The 14,722-nt window shown below is 35.3% G+C and overlaps 1 protein-coding gene across 2 annotated transcripts in view; it reads right to left on the bottom strand.

Annotated features, from left to right (window-relative positions):
• Positions 1–2,009: 2,009 nt before the first annotated feature.
• Positions 2,010–14,722, bottom strand: part of LOC131682127 (protein madd-4) — a 789,972-nt gene continuing 777,259 nt past the window's right edge. For both annotated transcript variants that reach the window (XM_058963362.1, XM_058963363.1), the window contains 3 exons: positions 9,008–9,337; positions 8,790–8,940; positions 2,010–8,729 (listed from right to left, as the gene is read on the bottom strand). In XM_058963362.1, the coding sequence (XP_058819345.1) occupies positions 8,611–8,729; positions 8,790–8,940; positions 9,008–9,337 (600 nt within the window). In that variant the 3' untranslated portion in view covers positions 2,010–8,610. The remainder of the gene's footprint in view (positions 8,730–8,789; positions 8,941–9,007; positions 9,338–14,722) is intronic.

The following is a 14,722-nucleotide window of genomic DNA, read 5'->3' as shown; positions in this document are numbered from 1 at the left end:
TTATCAATTGAATAATGTGACATACTGACTAATGAGATGAATAAGGGCACGTCCACCCTATGTATGTACGTAGATTATCCAATATGAAAGCTTTCTGTTATTTACTGTACACTGAAAAAGAAGAGTTGGTAGTTTGGTTCTTGTTTAGATCTGCTTGCGAGAGAGCTTGCTTGAATCTATGAGAATGTTTCGGTTGCAAAACTAGCGAGGTTTCGCCCTCGGTCAACTTAACAATTAATTAAAACAAATTAACGGGGCTGCACAATAATTTAGCTAGTATGTGTGTGACTCTCTTACTATCCTAGATGTGTTTTCCTACCTTATATTACGTTTTCGATTCATTTGTTCTGTTTTAAATTAATTTACATGATTCTCTTCTTACGTTTGACAATTGTTTTGAACTAGATTTTTTTTTAATTTGCTTCATCGTAATTTCATTAAACTTTAGTGGTTTACTCGTATTTTATTCTTTTCCAATTTAATTAATTTATTTTCTAACTAACATGTTCTTTTTGTTCTTCTTAATATAAAATTGCTAGTTTCTAGGTGCGACTCTGTTCGCTTTTCACCAGTTATTTAGGTAACGTTTTTTTCACCAGGAAGGAAATGACCCCGAATTTCGTGAATGAGATCGATACCAAAATGTTACTTTGAATCAAAATACGATTTAATCGATAAATGGCGATCGACTGACGTATCATGCGAATGATGGTGTGATTTCGGTTAATTGCTCATTTGGTCGACTGGTAGGTGTTCGTGGATTGCGTGAATCTTGATACATTGGTTGAATAGGTGACACTTTTGATTGGTTTGCAAGTTACTTTTGTTAATTTGGTGAAGGATTTTTTTGGGCTACTCGATAATGAAAATAACAAAACTCCGGTTGAAAAATTTACACGGGGTTTAATAGCAGAAATTGTTGACTCTGGCGGCCGGAAGAGACATCCCGTTTTCCGTTAAGCGCCAGAGCAGAATCAGCAACAGTGAGTTGTTTTAGTGTAATTAATAGAAGTTAAAAAGAAAGGTATTAAAATATTTTGAGCGATATAAAGGAATGTATAATTAGAGCCGTAGCGTGCGGTTGGCCAGGTTGACCCCCGCCAAAGGCGCCTACGTTGGGGGGCGCTAAAATGTTAATCTGCTTTTAAGTGATGTAAAGTCAAGAAATTAGTCAGGATAAGAGTATCATTCCCAGGCACATACGAAATTATTGTTTGATATTCGAACTGAAAAAGAAAGCCAAAGCAGACAGTAAGAAGGCGCATAACTGAAAATGCGTCAGAAGACTACGCTACGGTCCTGTTAGTCCAGAATAAACAACAAACAACACAAAGACTTCAAATTTCAACAAAAAATAGCGAAAAATATTGCAAACTTTTTTCGCTCGTTTTCTCAGTTTAATAGATACAAAGGGAAAGGAAATGTGGTCATGGTCAGTAAAGCAGACCACCTTTTTAAAGCTGTAGCAAAGATCGTAGAGTAAGCTAGATCAAGAATGATCGAGAAGATAACCCCATGCCGTAGCATGAAAATTGAAGTCTCCTCGATGCCGGGAGAAGTTCCGTATTATCACAAAGTAGCCGGTTCCCAACTTAGGTCTAACCAATCCAGCACTAAGTTGAATATCTGGTTGAAATGTCACATGGTTTTTGGTATTCCTGGAAGCGTTGGAAATTCTTTGTTTATTCTTAATTTGACCAGGTGCTGTTTGCTTCGGATTTGTGGTAGAGCTTTTTCTTGCTGATATATATATATATATATATATATATATATATATATATATATATATATATATATATATATATATATATATATATATATATATATATATATATATATATATATATATATATATATATATATATATATATATATATATATATATATATATATATATATATATATATATATATATATATATATATACATATATATATATATATATATATATATATATATATATATATATATATATATATATATATATATATATATATATATATAGCGGCCTTTCAAAAGAGAAAACAATATTGTTACGAAGACTCATGTCATTAGTGCAATATTGAATGCATGACGCGCGGCACAAAAAACCGATCATGCAGACGATCCTTGTCGAAGAGGACGCAAAGCAGGCTCGCCAAAAGGTCACCCGACACTAGTTTGAAGGCTCGGTGCGATTTTCACTCAAAATTTTCGCTAACTGGAGCAAGGGGTCATGGAAACAGACAATCCTTCAGTAGATCCACGCATGCCAAGTTCGAATCGATAACTACCCCATCGATCTCAAGTTTGTGAGCGGGCATGTAAACGCGTTAGTTCTTCATTGAAGTTTTGTCGCCAGTAACATTATTTGTTTGCTTTAGGCAAAATATCACAATCCTGAGCTTATCTAGGCGAAATTTCGAGATATCTGGCACAGCTGAATATTTATGCATCTTGCGGAATACTAGAATACTTCGCGGACTATCATTGATCCGAAAGAAGATCGGATACGGTCGAACCCAGTTCATTATGTTTGATTTCAAATGGAAGCTCGGATCTTTGGCAACGAATCTTGTTCTACAGTCATTTTAGGATCATTTGGGTCAGTTGAGGAGTACACTTAATATACGGTAGAGTGCCAATATTTATGGTCTTCCTCAAATTTCAAATCGGACACACCCCAAAAGTATTGGTACCTCGAAAAAATCCCCACTCAAAATTTGAGCGCAATCAAAAAACAATGTCATGAAGCGTCGAGATGTGGTACAACGTTGAAAAAATGTCTTTGTGGTACAAGGAATGTTTTTTAATTGAGATGGGACTCGAGTTTGGAAATGGAATTTTTTTTGTATGCCAAATGTTTTATAGATCAATGAAATGTCTAAATCTGGTATCAATTCGAAAAGAAACTATTTTTTTGATTATTTAAATTAAAATTAATTAAAAGTACCAGAGAGGAAACCTTTGTCAAAACAATTTGTTTATGAGAAGATACAAGATCCGTTGTTTTATGCAGTTTTAAGACATTTGGCATAGAACATAAATTTTCAAACCCTAGTATCAACTCAAATCCAAAAGTTACCACGATTCATAAAGGCTATCTTAAAACAAAATTCGGGGTGGCAGTAGATCTCGACGTTTCGTTACATTCTAAGCCATTTAGCATAAACAATTAGAATTCAATTTTTGAATATTCTAAGGGTCCTTTAGTGTTTTTCACGGGTGAAATTTATTCTTTGGCCGTTTTGCGCAACCCCTAATTGCGTCCGATTGGGCTAAACTTTTTTTTGTTGAAGTGTGTCCAGTTTAGGGATGTCCGATTAGTTCTCGATTAATCAAACTAATCGATTATTATGGAAACTAATCGATTAATTATGAATCCATTAACGCATTTAACGATTATCGGATCGATTAGCTAGCGTCGATTATTGGTCGATTACATTTTTTTAATACGTGTAAAATATCAATATTGTGCTGCCAATTATAACTTTTAGGGGGTTTTGAAACACCAAAAACTTACGTTTTTATAATTACGTTTTACATTCACGATCATATGTTTGAATAATTTGAACAAATCCGTTGGAAAGATTAGATCAATCGCGGGATTACGAATTGAACGTTGGCATTCGCGCCGGATCTGCTCTATAATTACTCTTAGGTTGTCTTGAGTTCAAGCAAGGAAAGGCTTGAAACAGTATCGACAGTAAACGGTCTGAGGAGAAGGAGAGGCTTAGATACACTATATGCGTTTTCCAGCAGACGCTATATCTATGAGCAGTTCTATGAATTCTGGTAAAGGGTTCTTTAAATTAAACTTGGTAGAAGCAGAACCGGATTTACGCGTGGGCACACTGGGTCAAGGCCAGGGACCCCGGGATTTTGGGGGTCCAGACCTAGCATGAATATAAAATCATTCTAAAGACTATATTTAAAAAAACGTCTCACTAAAATCAGTACAAGTTCCAATTTATTTTTAATAAAAATGCAACGTTTGGGACACCACGTATACAAAGTTTGAAAGTAACCGGACCTTTGCCAACCAACAAAAAACCTTGCTTGACAAGCGAACTGCGGATGTGGCAAACTATCCATTTCTCAATCGCATCTTGGTCTTTCAACGGACAAATCCACCTAGAAGCGTCAAAACGCAATTTCTTGAGGTCTTACGAAGACTCGACACTTTTTGGACGGATTTGGCATGTTTCACTCTGCCCGGTCAGTCTTAGACTGGTACAGAACCACTACTGTTCTTTTTGTACAACTCTGCCGTACAAAAAGCCGTCATGAAGGTAAACGTTCGTGAAATCCCAAAAAAGAAGTTAAATAGAGCCCTTGTGAAAGGGTCTTCACGTATCTACCCTAGCTTTACCCTAGATTTGACTAATAGGTCATGACAAATATGCGTGCATTTTGAGGATATTTGAAGAATCTTGGCCATTTGGTAGCGTAAATATTTTTATAAATATTGAAAGTATGCTTCACACAAGCAAAATATTCTTGTAGTGCTGAAATAAAATGTATTTAATTTAGCTTCCCTTCCTAAATTCAAAACCTCCGTTTATGGACACTCGGCATCTCTTATATTCTGACTGTTTTACATCACTGGCATTGAAGGGAATGATACCGATCATACTGATAGATTCGAGTAATTTTTATGTTTCGTTTTAAAAGTAATTTTAAACAAACATTACACGACAACTACAGTATTGACCTCTTCTAATATCGAATAGTGATCATGTTACGGTTATCTTCGACACAACAGTTTGTTGAATAGGGATACTGTTATTAGTATATAACATTCGGCCATCTGTAAACGACGTGGAATACTGGTTGGATGCTCAGATTACACCGTCTGGGAAGACTATAGCGTAGTTGTTATGTCAACTACACTGTACGCGGCTCACCCGAGTTTGAACTCCCACCATCGCATATAGTGTGTTTGGCCGTTTGCCACTACCGGTCAGATCGGTCAGGAAAACTAATATCTTTTTAAGATGCACTCAGATTATCTTTCTTTTAAGACGATATTTGGACATCAGCAACACCAGTTTGTGAAAATCTGGAATAGTCTTTGTTCTCCATATATTTTGAATACCACATATTTTGTTAAATATGTTCAACGCAGTTAACTGATTTGGTTCAAACAGGAAAGAGTGTCTCAGCATGGCATAAGATAGAAGTGGTTCCTTAAGGTTGGACAGAGAAAGGGTAAAATTCGCAAACGAAAAAAGCAGTTTTTTCCACACCGTATGTCAGATCTTCATAAAAATCAATCAGCAGTACTGTAACCACATTCTACACACGCTGATTGGTTTTTATGAAGATCATACTCATTCTAGAGTTTTTTTACCTATTCAATAAAAGGGGCTTCTTAGCTCAATAGTGCCCAGGACCCCCGAATAATCTAAAGACGGCCCTGGGTAGAATATTTTGAAGCCAGCGTCAGCCATTCGCCGAAATTCTACTATATACCGAATTCAATACGATCGTTATAATCACAAGCACTCAACAATAACAAAATCCTAGCTACAGAAAACATTCATGTTCGTACACATAAGTTTTTAATATTTGTGTAAACAATTGAATGAACATCCGTTAAAACAGTAGCGCTGCCATATCATCATATCGCTACTAGCTTATTGTTTTTTAATCTCTATGCGATCAGCTGCGAATCCAATCAAGTTCACTAGCGCACCTGACAGTGATATTCCATTCACTTTTAAATAAGAAGCTAACTTTTACACAACTTTAACGCTCGAGATGAACGTTTTTGATTTCTGGGGCTGCACTCAGTAAAACATTTAAACTAATCGATTACTTCGATTAATAGATTATTTCTTGGTTTTAATCGATTACGATTAATAGCGATGTAAAAAATAATCGATTAGCTACTAATCGATTAATTGGAAAAATCGGACATCCCTAGTCCAGTTATTAATCACCCGTTTTTCATACATGCCATTTGTACTCTAATATACAGTTGTCTGATTAGATGCTCCCTCCGTCGCCTTCAAACACTAAACGTCAACTGATTTCCTAAATATACAGTAAAATATTTGGGGCTGGAATTTACATGACATGAACGACAGTCAAACATGAATAAAGTAGGGAGTATTTGGGCCATTTCCATGTACACAAATTATTATGTGAAGGTTGAACTGAAAAAGAAAGCCAAAGTAAGCACCAAAGGGCGCAAAACTGAGACTCCGCCAAGGGCGCCAGAAGACCACGCTAAGGCTCTGTGTATAATTAGAACTTCAACAAATAACGAGATACGTTTTATTAAAATGGCAATGAAAACGGTTTTTTTCATGTGCGTTGTTTGTCGGAACACTTGACGCTTTGCCAACTTTGGACCGAAGGCTTAGTCGAGAGAAGTAATTCTGAATCAAAGCAGTTATAAAAGCTCCACTTACAATTTTCAAATATATTACAAAGAATAAATTAATTTCACTATTAAGTTAGGTTTTGTATTGTTTTCCATCACAAATCTAGATTTTCCCTTGAAAGGTAATCTTTTAATATCAAAACTAACTGTCTCTTTTTTCGACAATAGGGAATGGTTTACTCTTTTCCTTTAAATTTATTGCTCATGGTGTACGGAACAGAATCCTCTTGAAAAGTTTCCAGGTTCCACTTCAGTTAGATCTACCTATATCAAAAACAAAATCATGGTGGTGAAATTTAAACAAAATGCATTTTACCGGACGTTTCGACCTACTAATATGTTCAGTCATCCTCAGCAGCGATGTTGTAGTGTTGTTTACGAGATACCGTGTGGTGTCTGTACAAATAAGACATACATTGGACACATAAGTCAATTAAAAAACGTTTGGAACAGCATAAGAACGATATAAAAAAGCGTAGAAAACACGGGGCTAATACAACATAAAATCAATGAAGGCCACTTTTTTATTTTAAAAATTCTAAAATATTGGACGAGGTACCTAGGACCGATATCCGGCTGATAGTAGAAATGTTTCAAATAAAAATTAAAGGCGAGTCGAACACGTTTAATCCACAACGGAATTCTATTCAGTTTAGGTCTGCATACAACGGCTTAATAGAGAAGCTAAATGGCACCGTGCGTCCGAAGAAGAAAGTACCAACGGAGATTGAGTGTACAAGACTAGACAGCAGTTGAAAATGTGATTGTATAGACGTTGTTGGCACGTAAGTGTTAGATCTTAACAAATATAATATTTTTGAAAGCCGCTGATGATGACTGAACATATTAGTAGGTCCAAAATAATCGATGACCGTCCATACCAATTCTAACATTCAATTGTAAATAAATACTACATAATTCAAAAGTATCACCTGTTAACCAATCCACATTTCCCAACTAATAAGGACATTTCTGTCTCTAGTACAGCAACCAGTACTTGACAAAGAAAAAACAAACTAAATTCACTTCTGTCGAACATTTTCAACAATCAAGCTTATCCTATTTGCACTCCATAAGCACTCTGTACACAAACTGGAAATAATTTTAGGTTTCCACTCCTTAATTGAGTTGAATCGGACGTATCGTGTTTTATCTTTAACAATTGATCAATTTGTCGCATTTTTTTTGCTCCTTAACCTGTGCCTGTGTCTATGTATTAAATAGTGCCATTCTTTCCGTCAAATGTTTTGCGGTTGTAAACGCAACAGCAAACGGATCGGACTAGTTGCTGTGTGTTCATCTCTTCCCAGAATTATTGCAAGAAATAGGACTAAGGTATGATAATTGTAATTTTAAAGTGCTCAAAGTGGTGAGTATTCCATTTAAGTTGATCTGGTTTGAATAATTTCATGATTTTGTAACGCTTTAAAAAATTTGTGATTTTCTTGTTCAAATTGGGGTGATTTAAAATGGGTAATAAAAATCTAGACCGTATGACATGAGTGGGGTAAAAGAACTTAGGCGTAGAATTTGATTAGCTTCTAAACATTGCGATCATTCGAACGAATGTTGTTATGTGTGTGTGTGTTTGTGATTTTAATACAATTCGGAGGAACAATTCGTAGCTTTGAAGAGATGGAAATACTTTGCAAAGTTGTTTCGTTTCATTTTATCTCAACCACTCTTGCTTCGTTTGGCAATTTACTGATTTTGAATATATGAAAAGGCAAAATTATTGAATGTTGGAACCAAAATTTTCCACTTGTCTTTTGCTTAAATTTTCCTATCGATATACTCTGGGTAATCCTAATATCAGTATTCTCGAATTTTTAATTCTCATTTCGTATATTAAAGTAATTATTTACACCTGTTTTGCCTAATTACTCTCACTAATAAATAAATTTGTTTCTGTTAAAGCACAGTAAATGACATTTTATTCCAACATAAAACAGTTTATATTGGCATTTCCCTTTCAACTAATTTCATTCCCTTAACTTATTTTCAATACAATGTCAGAATATATTATACAATTGTCCTGTAGTGAAATTTTCTTTTTTCCGGAGTGTAATTTCTTCTCGAACTAGTTAAGACCTTTATCCGAGTTCGAATCAAGTCGATTTGGTAGGATTTCGATTTCCACTATAAGGTAGGTTAGTTCAGTGCGAACCGCTCCTGCAGCAGCACTGCTTTTTTGGTTCCTCATGTCAACTCTATTGCTCCTTGATGCGATCGAGAATACTTTATTGATAAATGTTAAACCTACAGGTTTTGCAACATTGTTGCTGGTAACGATGAAGTCTACACAGGCCCATTGTTTTTACATTTTTACAGTACCTCGATAAGTCTTTGCACTCTGATACTGAAAAGAGAATTTTTGTAATTAGTATTCATATCTTTTGAGTACATTTGAGTAGCCTACGATTAGAAATACAGGGTGGTCCTTTACAAACTTTCATGACGGCAGGTCTCGGCTGATCCCTACAAGCATTCCCAGCTGGTTTCTTGGTACCATACCAAACGCACTGCAGTATTCTGTACTTTATGCCCTGGCCGGCACAAGCAGAATTGCACTGAAAAAGTGATTTGAAAAGAAGTTAGTTCTGCAATCCAATACGTTTCTCCGAAAACGCCTTATACCTCAGACCAGGGCTCCACACGCCATACGCCCTTGCACATCTCGTTGTAACACTCCTGCTTGGTGACGGGTTTCTCCAGTGGGTCGCATTTGTCGCTATTGCTCACGTTGGCAAATTTGCAGAAAACATCTCGCTTCTGGAGTGCCGTATGCCATGTGAAACATTTCGACTGCAGACAGATGGACCACTCGGTGGTGACCCACCGGGGACACTCGATGTTACCACATTTTTCCACCGTCTCGGGGATCACCAGGCCAGCATCCTCGCACAGTCCGTTGTCTACCGTGTGGGTGGCGTTTACTAACTTTACCATACAGTGAGCCGAACGAAGCTGAAAGTGGAATAATTATATTTCACAATATGAATATTAATTCGATTCATGTAATGTCTAATTCAAATGTTTTGAAATGTTGTGGATTTTTAATTTGCCTATGCACAATGTTTTAAAACGTTTTATTTCTTGCTCAAAATTAATAGCGTCTAAACCGTTAACTTTGAGAGTATAGTTTGCTTGGAGAAGTTGCCTTTATGATTGCGGAATATATTGTTCAGTGATTAATTCACCAACAAGTGATATACGAAATTTATTTCCTGAACTAATTAAGATTAAAACTTTGTGTCTTCGAATGCTTTGCCTTTCTCCTATAGAGGGTTCGGCAATCTCTCCGAAAATCATCATGTAGACGACAACACAGTTATGGTACGACTACATGATCAGTCACCGCTTATTAGTTTGTGAAGTTATTATTACAATTCATTTTCCAATAGGGTATAGTATCTGTGTGAACATAATTTTGTATGTTTTGCCCCCATTTTCAGATATAGTAAAATATCTAACCCCATGTGCCTAAATCAGGTCAACTAGGCAATCGATTTGCCAACTACGTTAAGGCCAACCCGTGTCATCATAATTCAAAAGACCAGTCTGCGGAGAATTTTGATTGCGACTAGGATGTTTGCCAAATTCCAATTCGCTTAGATTCTTTGGACCGAATCTACAAAGAACTCCTCGAAGTACAAGAACAGATCGAGCTATACGATAAGCAGGAGATGTTTTTACACCCACTTGGAAGAGCGCTTGGACTTCGAGACGTATTATTGTACGGTCAAGGGATTTCTGCTGTTCAATTGTGCTGCTGACTCCAACCAAACCATGCTGAACAGCACAATGATGGCACCTGTTTATACCCTTCATCTTTTCACCTACGCCTACCCTTCTCAAATTTGGCGATTTTCCGCGATAGCTCGTATTCCATGACATGAAACACGTCGATGATCCACAGCAACACAGATATTTAGACGGCAAAATTATAAAAATTGGTCTATGTGGCTAAAACTTGGAGTTTTAACTAATTTTGGGTCCATTTCTGCTATCAGTTTTGACATTCCATATTTCATTTTTTCAACTACAGTAATGACCCGTTTTTATCAATCAGCCGAAAAATATTGGTTGATAAAACGGGGAAGTTGATAAAATCGGGAATTTTTTTATCTTCATTTTATCATCCTACATAATTAGAAGCAACCAGAGAACTATCTCAAGTTGTTATTTGGCAGAAAAATCAAACCTAATGCCCTATCAGTGCAAAAAATTGTATTTAACCGAACCGTCCGACAGTTGTCTAATCCAACTTCCAAGCATAGGATCGATCTGAAATTTTGCAGATAGACTCATTATGAATGACAATGTAATCTGCCAACGAAATTTAATAGATAATCTCCTTAAAAGTGCATTGCAGAATTTATTCTTTAATTAATTAGACACAACTATTCTGCGCCCATGGTCCACAAACTGACAAACGACTGACGAAAAATTTTCAGTGGTAAAATCTGATAGAAATCAGAAAATTCTGAGCCTGTTGGTCTAGCCCCGATCCACGATGCTGTCTATTCATTTTGTTTGCGAACGTGTACGTTGATAGCTTTCTTGTTGAGCGGACTTTTAGTTTTACTAAAATCGGAAATTGATGTATTTGCCATGTTTTAAGTTTTTGTAAGCAGCGACAGTGATGAATAGTTTTACAGGATCGATCTCACTATTCTAGTTATTAATATCGTATCCATGTCTAAGTCAATGAAACTTTCTTTTTCCACAAACTTACTATTTACTTTTTTGGTTATTTTATTAGTGGGAAAGTTATGCGAAGAATTTCAACAATGGGATTAACAGGTTCGCTATTTTTTAGGGTTTTTCGGCATCAAACAATATTCCCAGTGGCGTAGCCAGGGGGGGGAGGGTTTCGGGGTTAAACCCCCCCCCCCAAACCAAAATTAATTGGATTGAAAAAAATTGATGCTGACGAATTTAATTTAATATTCCATAAAATATTATTGGAAAAATATTCTCTGATCACTACATTGAGAACTGTGTTTAAAGCGTCATGAGAACTTTTGGAAAATTATGGGAAGGGGATCTTGTAACTTATCTCTTAGCCAAAATCCCATAGTTGTCAAATTACTTCAATGTAAAATAAAATAACTGTCTAAATTATTATGAGCTCATTTTTGGAAAGATGCTTCAAAATATGGATTAGAGACAATTTTTCGAATGGGAATCTAAATTTGAATAGGTTGATTGCATATAAAACATAAGCTTGTTTACCGAAAACTTACATACATTTCAACATTTGCTGAAAATGTATTTTTTAGATTGTGTAGAGTTTAGACAACAATTCAATATGGTTAACAACAAGAATAACATTTCAGAAGCTAGTTGAAAGCTGATGTAATTTTGTCTCTAGCAGGTCAGGATCGGTTTTATGAGCATTGGATTTTTGTTGTATTATCAACTATATGAATAGCCTCTTAGCAGGATGCAATGAATGGCGTACTAAAATTTTGTGTACTACGTTCTAGTACTGCAAGTTGTGAGGTTGACTAATAAAGAAAAGTAAAATTAATGCTCGATAAATTTTTAACGGTCACGATCACATTCATTCGAAACTGCCAAATTTCGATGTTAAGTAACATTGAAGAATTTCAAAACGTAAAACTGTTCATCTGCTGATAGAATAATTTTGACGGTTAATCCTCCTAGAAGTAATTATTGACAAGAATTACTCTTCAACCAAATTTGGGTCGAGACTTAATGTCTCCAGCAAAGTTTTCGAAAGCGCTATTTCAAACAACTTTGTAAAAGACATAAATATCCCACATATTCAGAGTATCGAAATATAGTAGTAGAAAACCTTTACAACAAGCTATTCTGAAATTACTGTATTTGATAAATCTCTTCTGCGGTAATTAAATAATAAATTCACATTGCGTTCAAGGTGCCTTTGAAGCTTACAAAAAGGGAATTGGATATAAAACAAATAATTCCCAGATATTAAAAGGACCGAAAAACACAAAGAGTGATTCCATTTTCAGGAGCTAGCATCAATTCGGCGCAAGCTTAGTCCGCCCACCAAGTTAGCGTCGGATTCTGATAAGATGAAGTCGAAACGCAAGTTTCAGTTCCATCCATACATAATTTAGTTATAGGTTTTGTGTTCTCAACTCGCAATGATTGTTTCAAACAATTTTATCCGTAGCGCAGAAAAAAATAGTTTTCACCTAAATTTTTCTTCACTAAGAAGAAATATAGCAGGCCCAGTCCATTTAAATCCCTATATGTTGAATTCATGTAGCCTTCATATTTTCAACAAAATTGTTTGAAATGACATTATCAAAAACTTTGCTGAAGGCACCATGTCTCTTAATATTTTTGAAAAATTAATTCACCATAATTACCTCTATGAGAGTTAATCACTAAAATTTCTATATCAAAGCAGGCGCTGTTTTATGTTGATAACTTCCCGAAGTTTTCAAACCTTCAAAGTCACGGATTATTATATTAGGTGATCTTGAACGTTGAAAATTTTTTAGATCATTTATCCCACTTTAAAAGATCGCAATTTTTGACTTCATTGACATATTATACAAGAAAATAATCTATAGAGGTTTGAAAACTGTTCCATGTTGATCCTTCTTGTTTGTAGACTGGAATGACATCTGTTAGACTACTTATGTTTTTGAGTTTTCAATAATTTATCAAAGCATTTTTTCAAAAAATTTGCGATTTTCATCAAAACCCCCTCCAAACCAAATTTCTGGCTACGCCACTGAATATTCCGTATCAGATTTCAAAGAGTTTGAAACAGGCACACGTATTTTTATAGAAATAGGCGGTTTGAGCCTGATTCCCAGATACAGAGATAAGCGGTTTGAGCCTGGCTTTCGACTGGCTTCGCCCGTTCTCATTAGTTCGGACAGGTTGGTGTGTTCCTACTTACAAGTGAATAGATTAATACGCTTCGATGACATAGAAGATAACAAACGAGAACAGGAATCTTGTTAGCTTATTCAATTCGAAGTTTGTTTAGTGAAGATTCAAGCGCACTGGCAGGAGATCGTTTTAAAGGGGTAGATAAAGTAGAGAACAGATATCGCAATCTTAGAGACTAATATACGCTAAATTGTATCTTCCGGACCGGTGTTTATAGACAGTTCGCAAAAATAAATTTTGTTTGCAGTTTGGCATGCTCACAACATAAAAAACAATATTATTAAGTAGGTATTCAATTCGTGTTGTTAGTTTATTATAAAAAATTTGCTTTTTTTGAAAATTTGAGAAAAATGCGATTCTAGTTGATCAATTACCTTAAATAGCATCAAAATTGGGTAAACTACCCTACATTTTGACTACTACCTAACAGTGCAGGACCAACTACCTTGATTGAATATAATTGTAAGACTGTGGGCCTGAGTTGCTGGCATAAAAGAATGAATTAACGGCAGGTCGATAAAATCGGGTACAAAAAGTTCATAAAATCGGGGGTGCATAAAAACGCGTCGAAACTGTACTTTTATTTAAACCCATTTGAATGCGTTGGTCGTTAAAGGGTTAATAAAAACATTAATCATAGTCAGGGATGCCATTATGCCAGATTTATCTGGCACAGCCAGAGTTTTTTGCAGCTTCCAGACAAAAAGACAAACCTCTCATTCTGCCAGATTTTTGAATTATTAAAGTGTTTGCACTCATATTTTGAAAATTTGGACATATTTTCCCAAATTTATTAAAAAATTATTGATAAATTTTGATGACTTTGACGTCGCTGTTAAGTGACAGATTTTGCCAGACATTTTTAGTTGATCTGCCAGATATTCTTTGAAAAATAGTAGCAACCCAGATCATAGTAGCCAATCTCATCGGATAGCTGAAATGGTTGACAAAACTAGTAAAAATCACTAATTTTTCAGTAATATGATGTTGTTTAGGCAATTAATTTGTAAGGAGATTTATGAGCTACAGGGCGTCTCCATATGGGTATTTTCAAAAATATAGATATACCAACTTCTATACTATACTATACTAAATTTTGAGTCAGATTCATGACAAGTGACCCATGGGAGACCATCTCAAAAATTGGAAGACGTATAAAGATAAATTACTGATATGACATGAAACTTTTTAATTGGATTTTTTTGATGCAGAACAAACGTGAATCAGTTTTGCACCAAAATTTCCCATCTATAGTTTAGCATATTCATTCTTCTTTTCAATGAACTTAAAATTGCTCCAACCGGCTGTGTATTTCTTGAGATATCGCCATTTGAAACTCTAAGGTACTAAAAATTCTAATTAATTGAATTGAACAGAAATCCACGACATTACTTGCTTCAACGACATGTTAAAAATTTATTTTTCATCCCATTATAGTAAAATTTGAAG

The sequence above is a fragment of the Topomyia yanbarensis genome, chromosome 2 (assembly GCF_030247195.1).
Source record: "Topomyia yanbarensis strain Yona2022 chromosome 2, ASM3024719v1, whole genome shotgun sequence".
In the NCBI taxonomy this organism is placed as follows: domain Eukaryota; kingdom Metazoa; phylum Arthropoda; class Insecta; order Diptera; family Culicidae; genus Topomyia; species Topomyia yanbarensis.
This window is presented reverse-complemented; position numbering and strand designations above follow the sequence as displayed.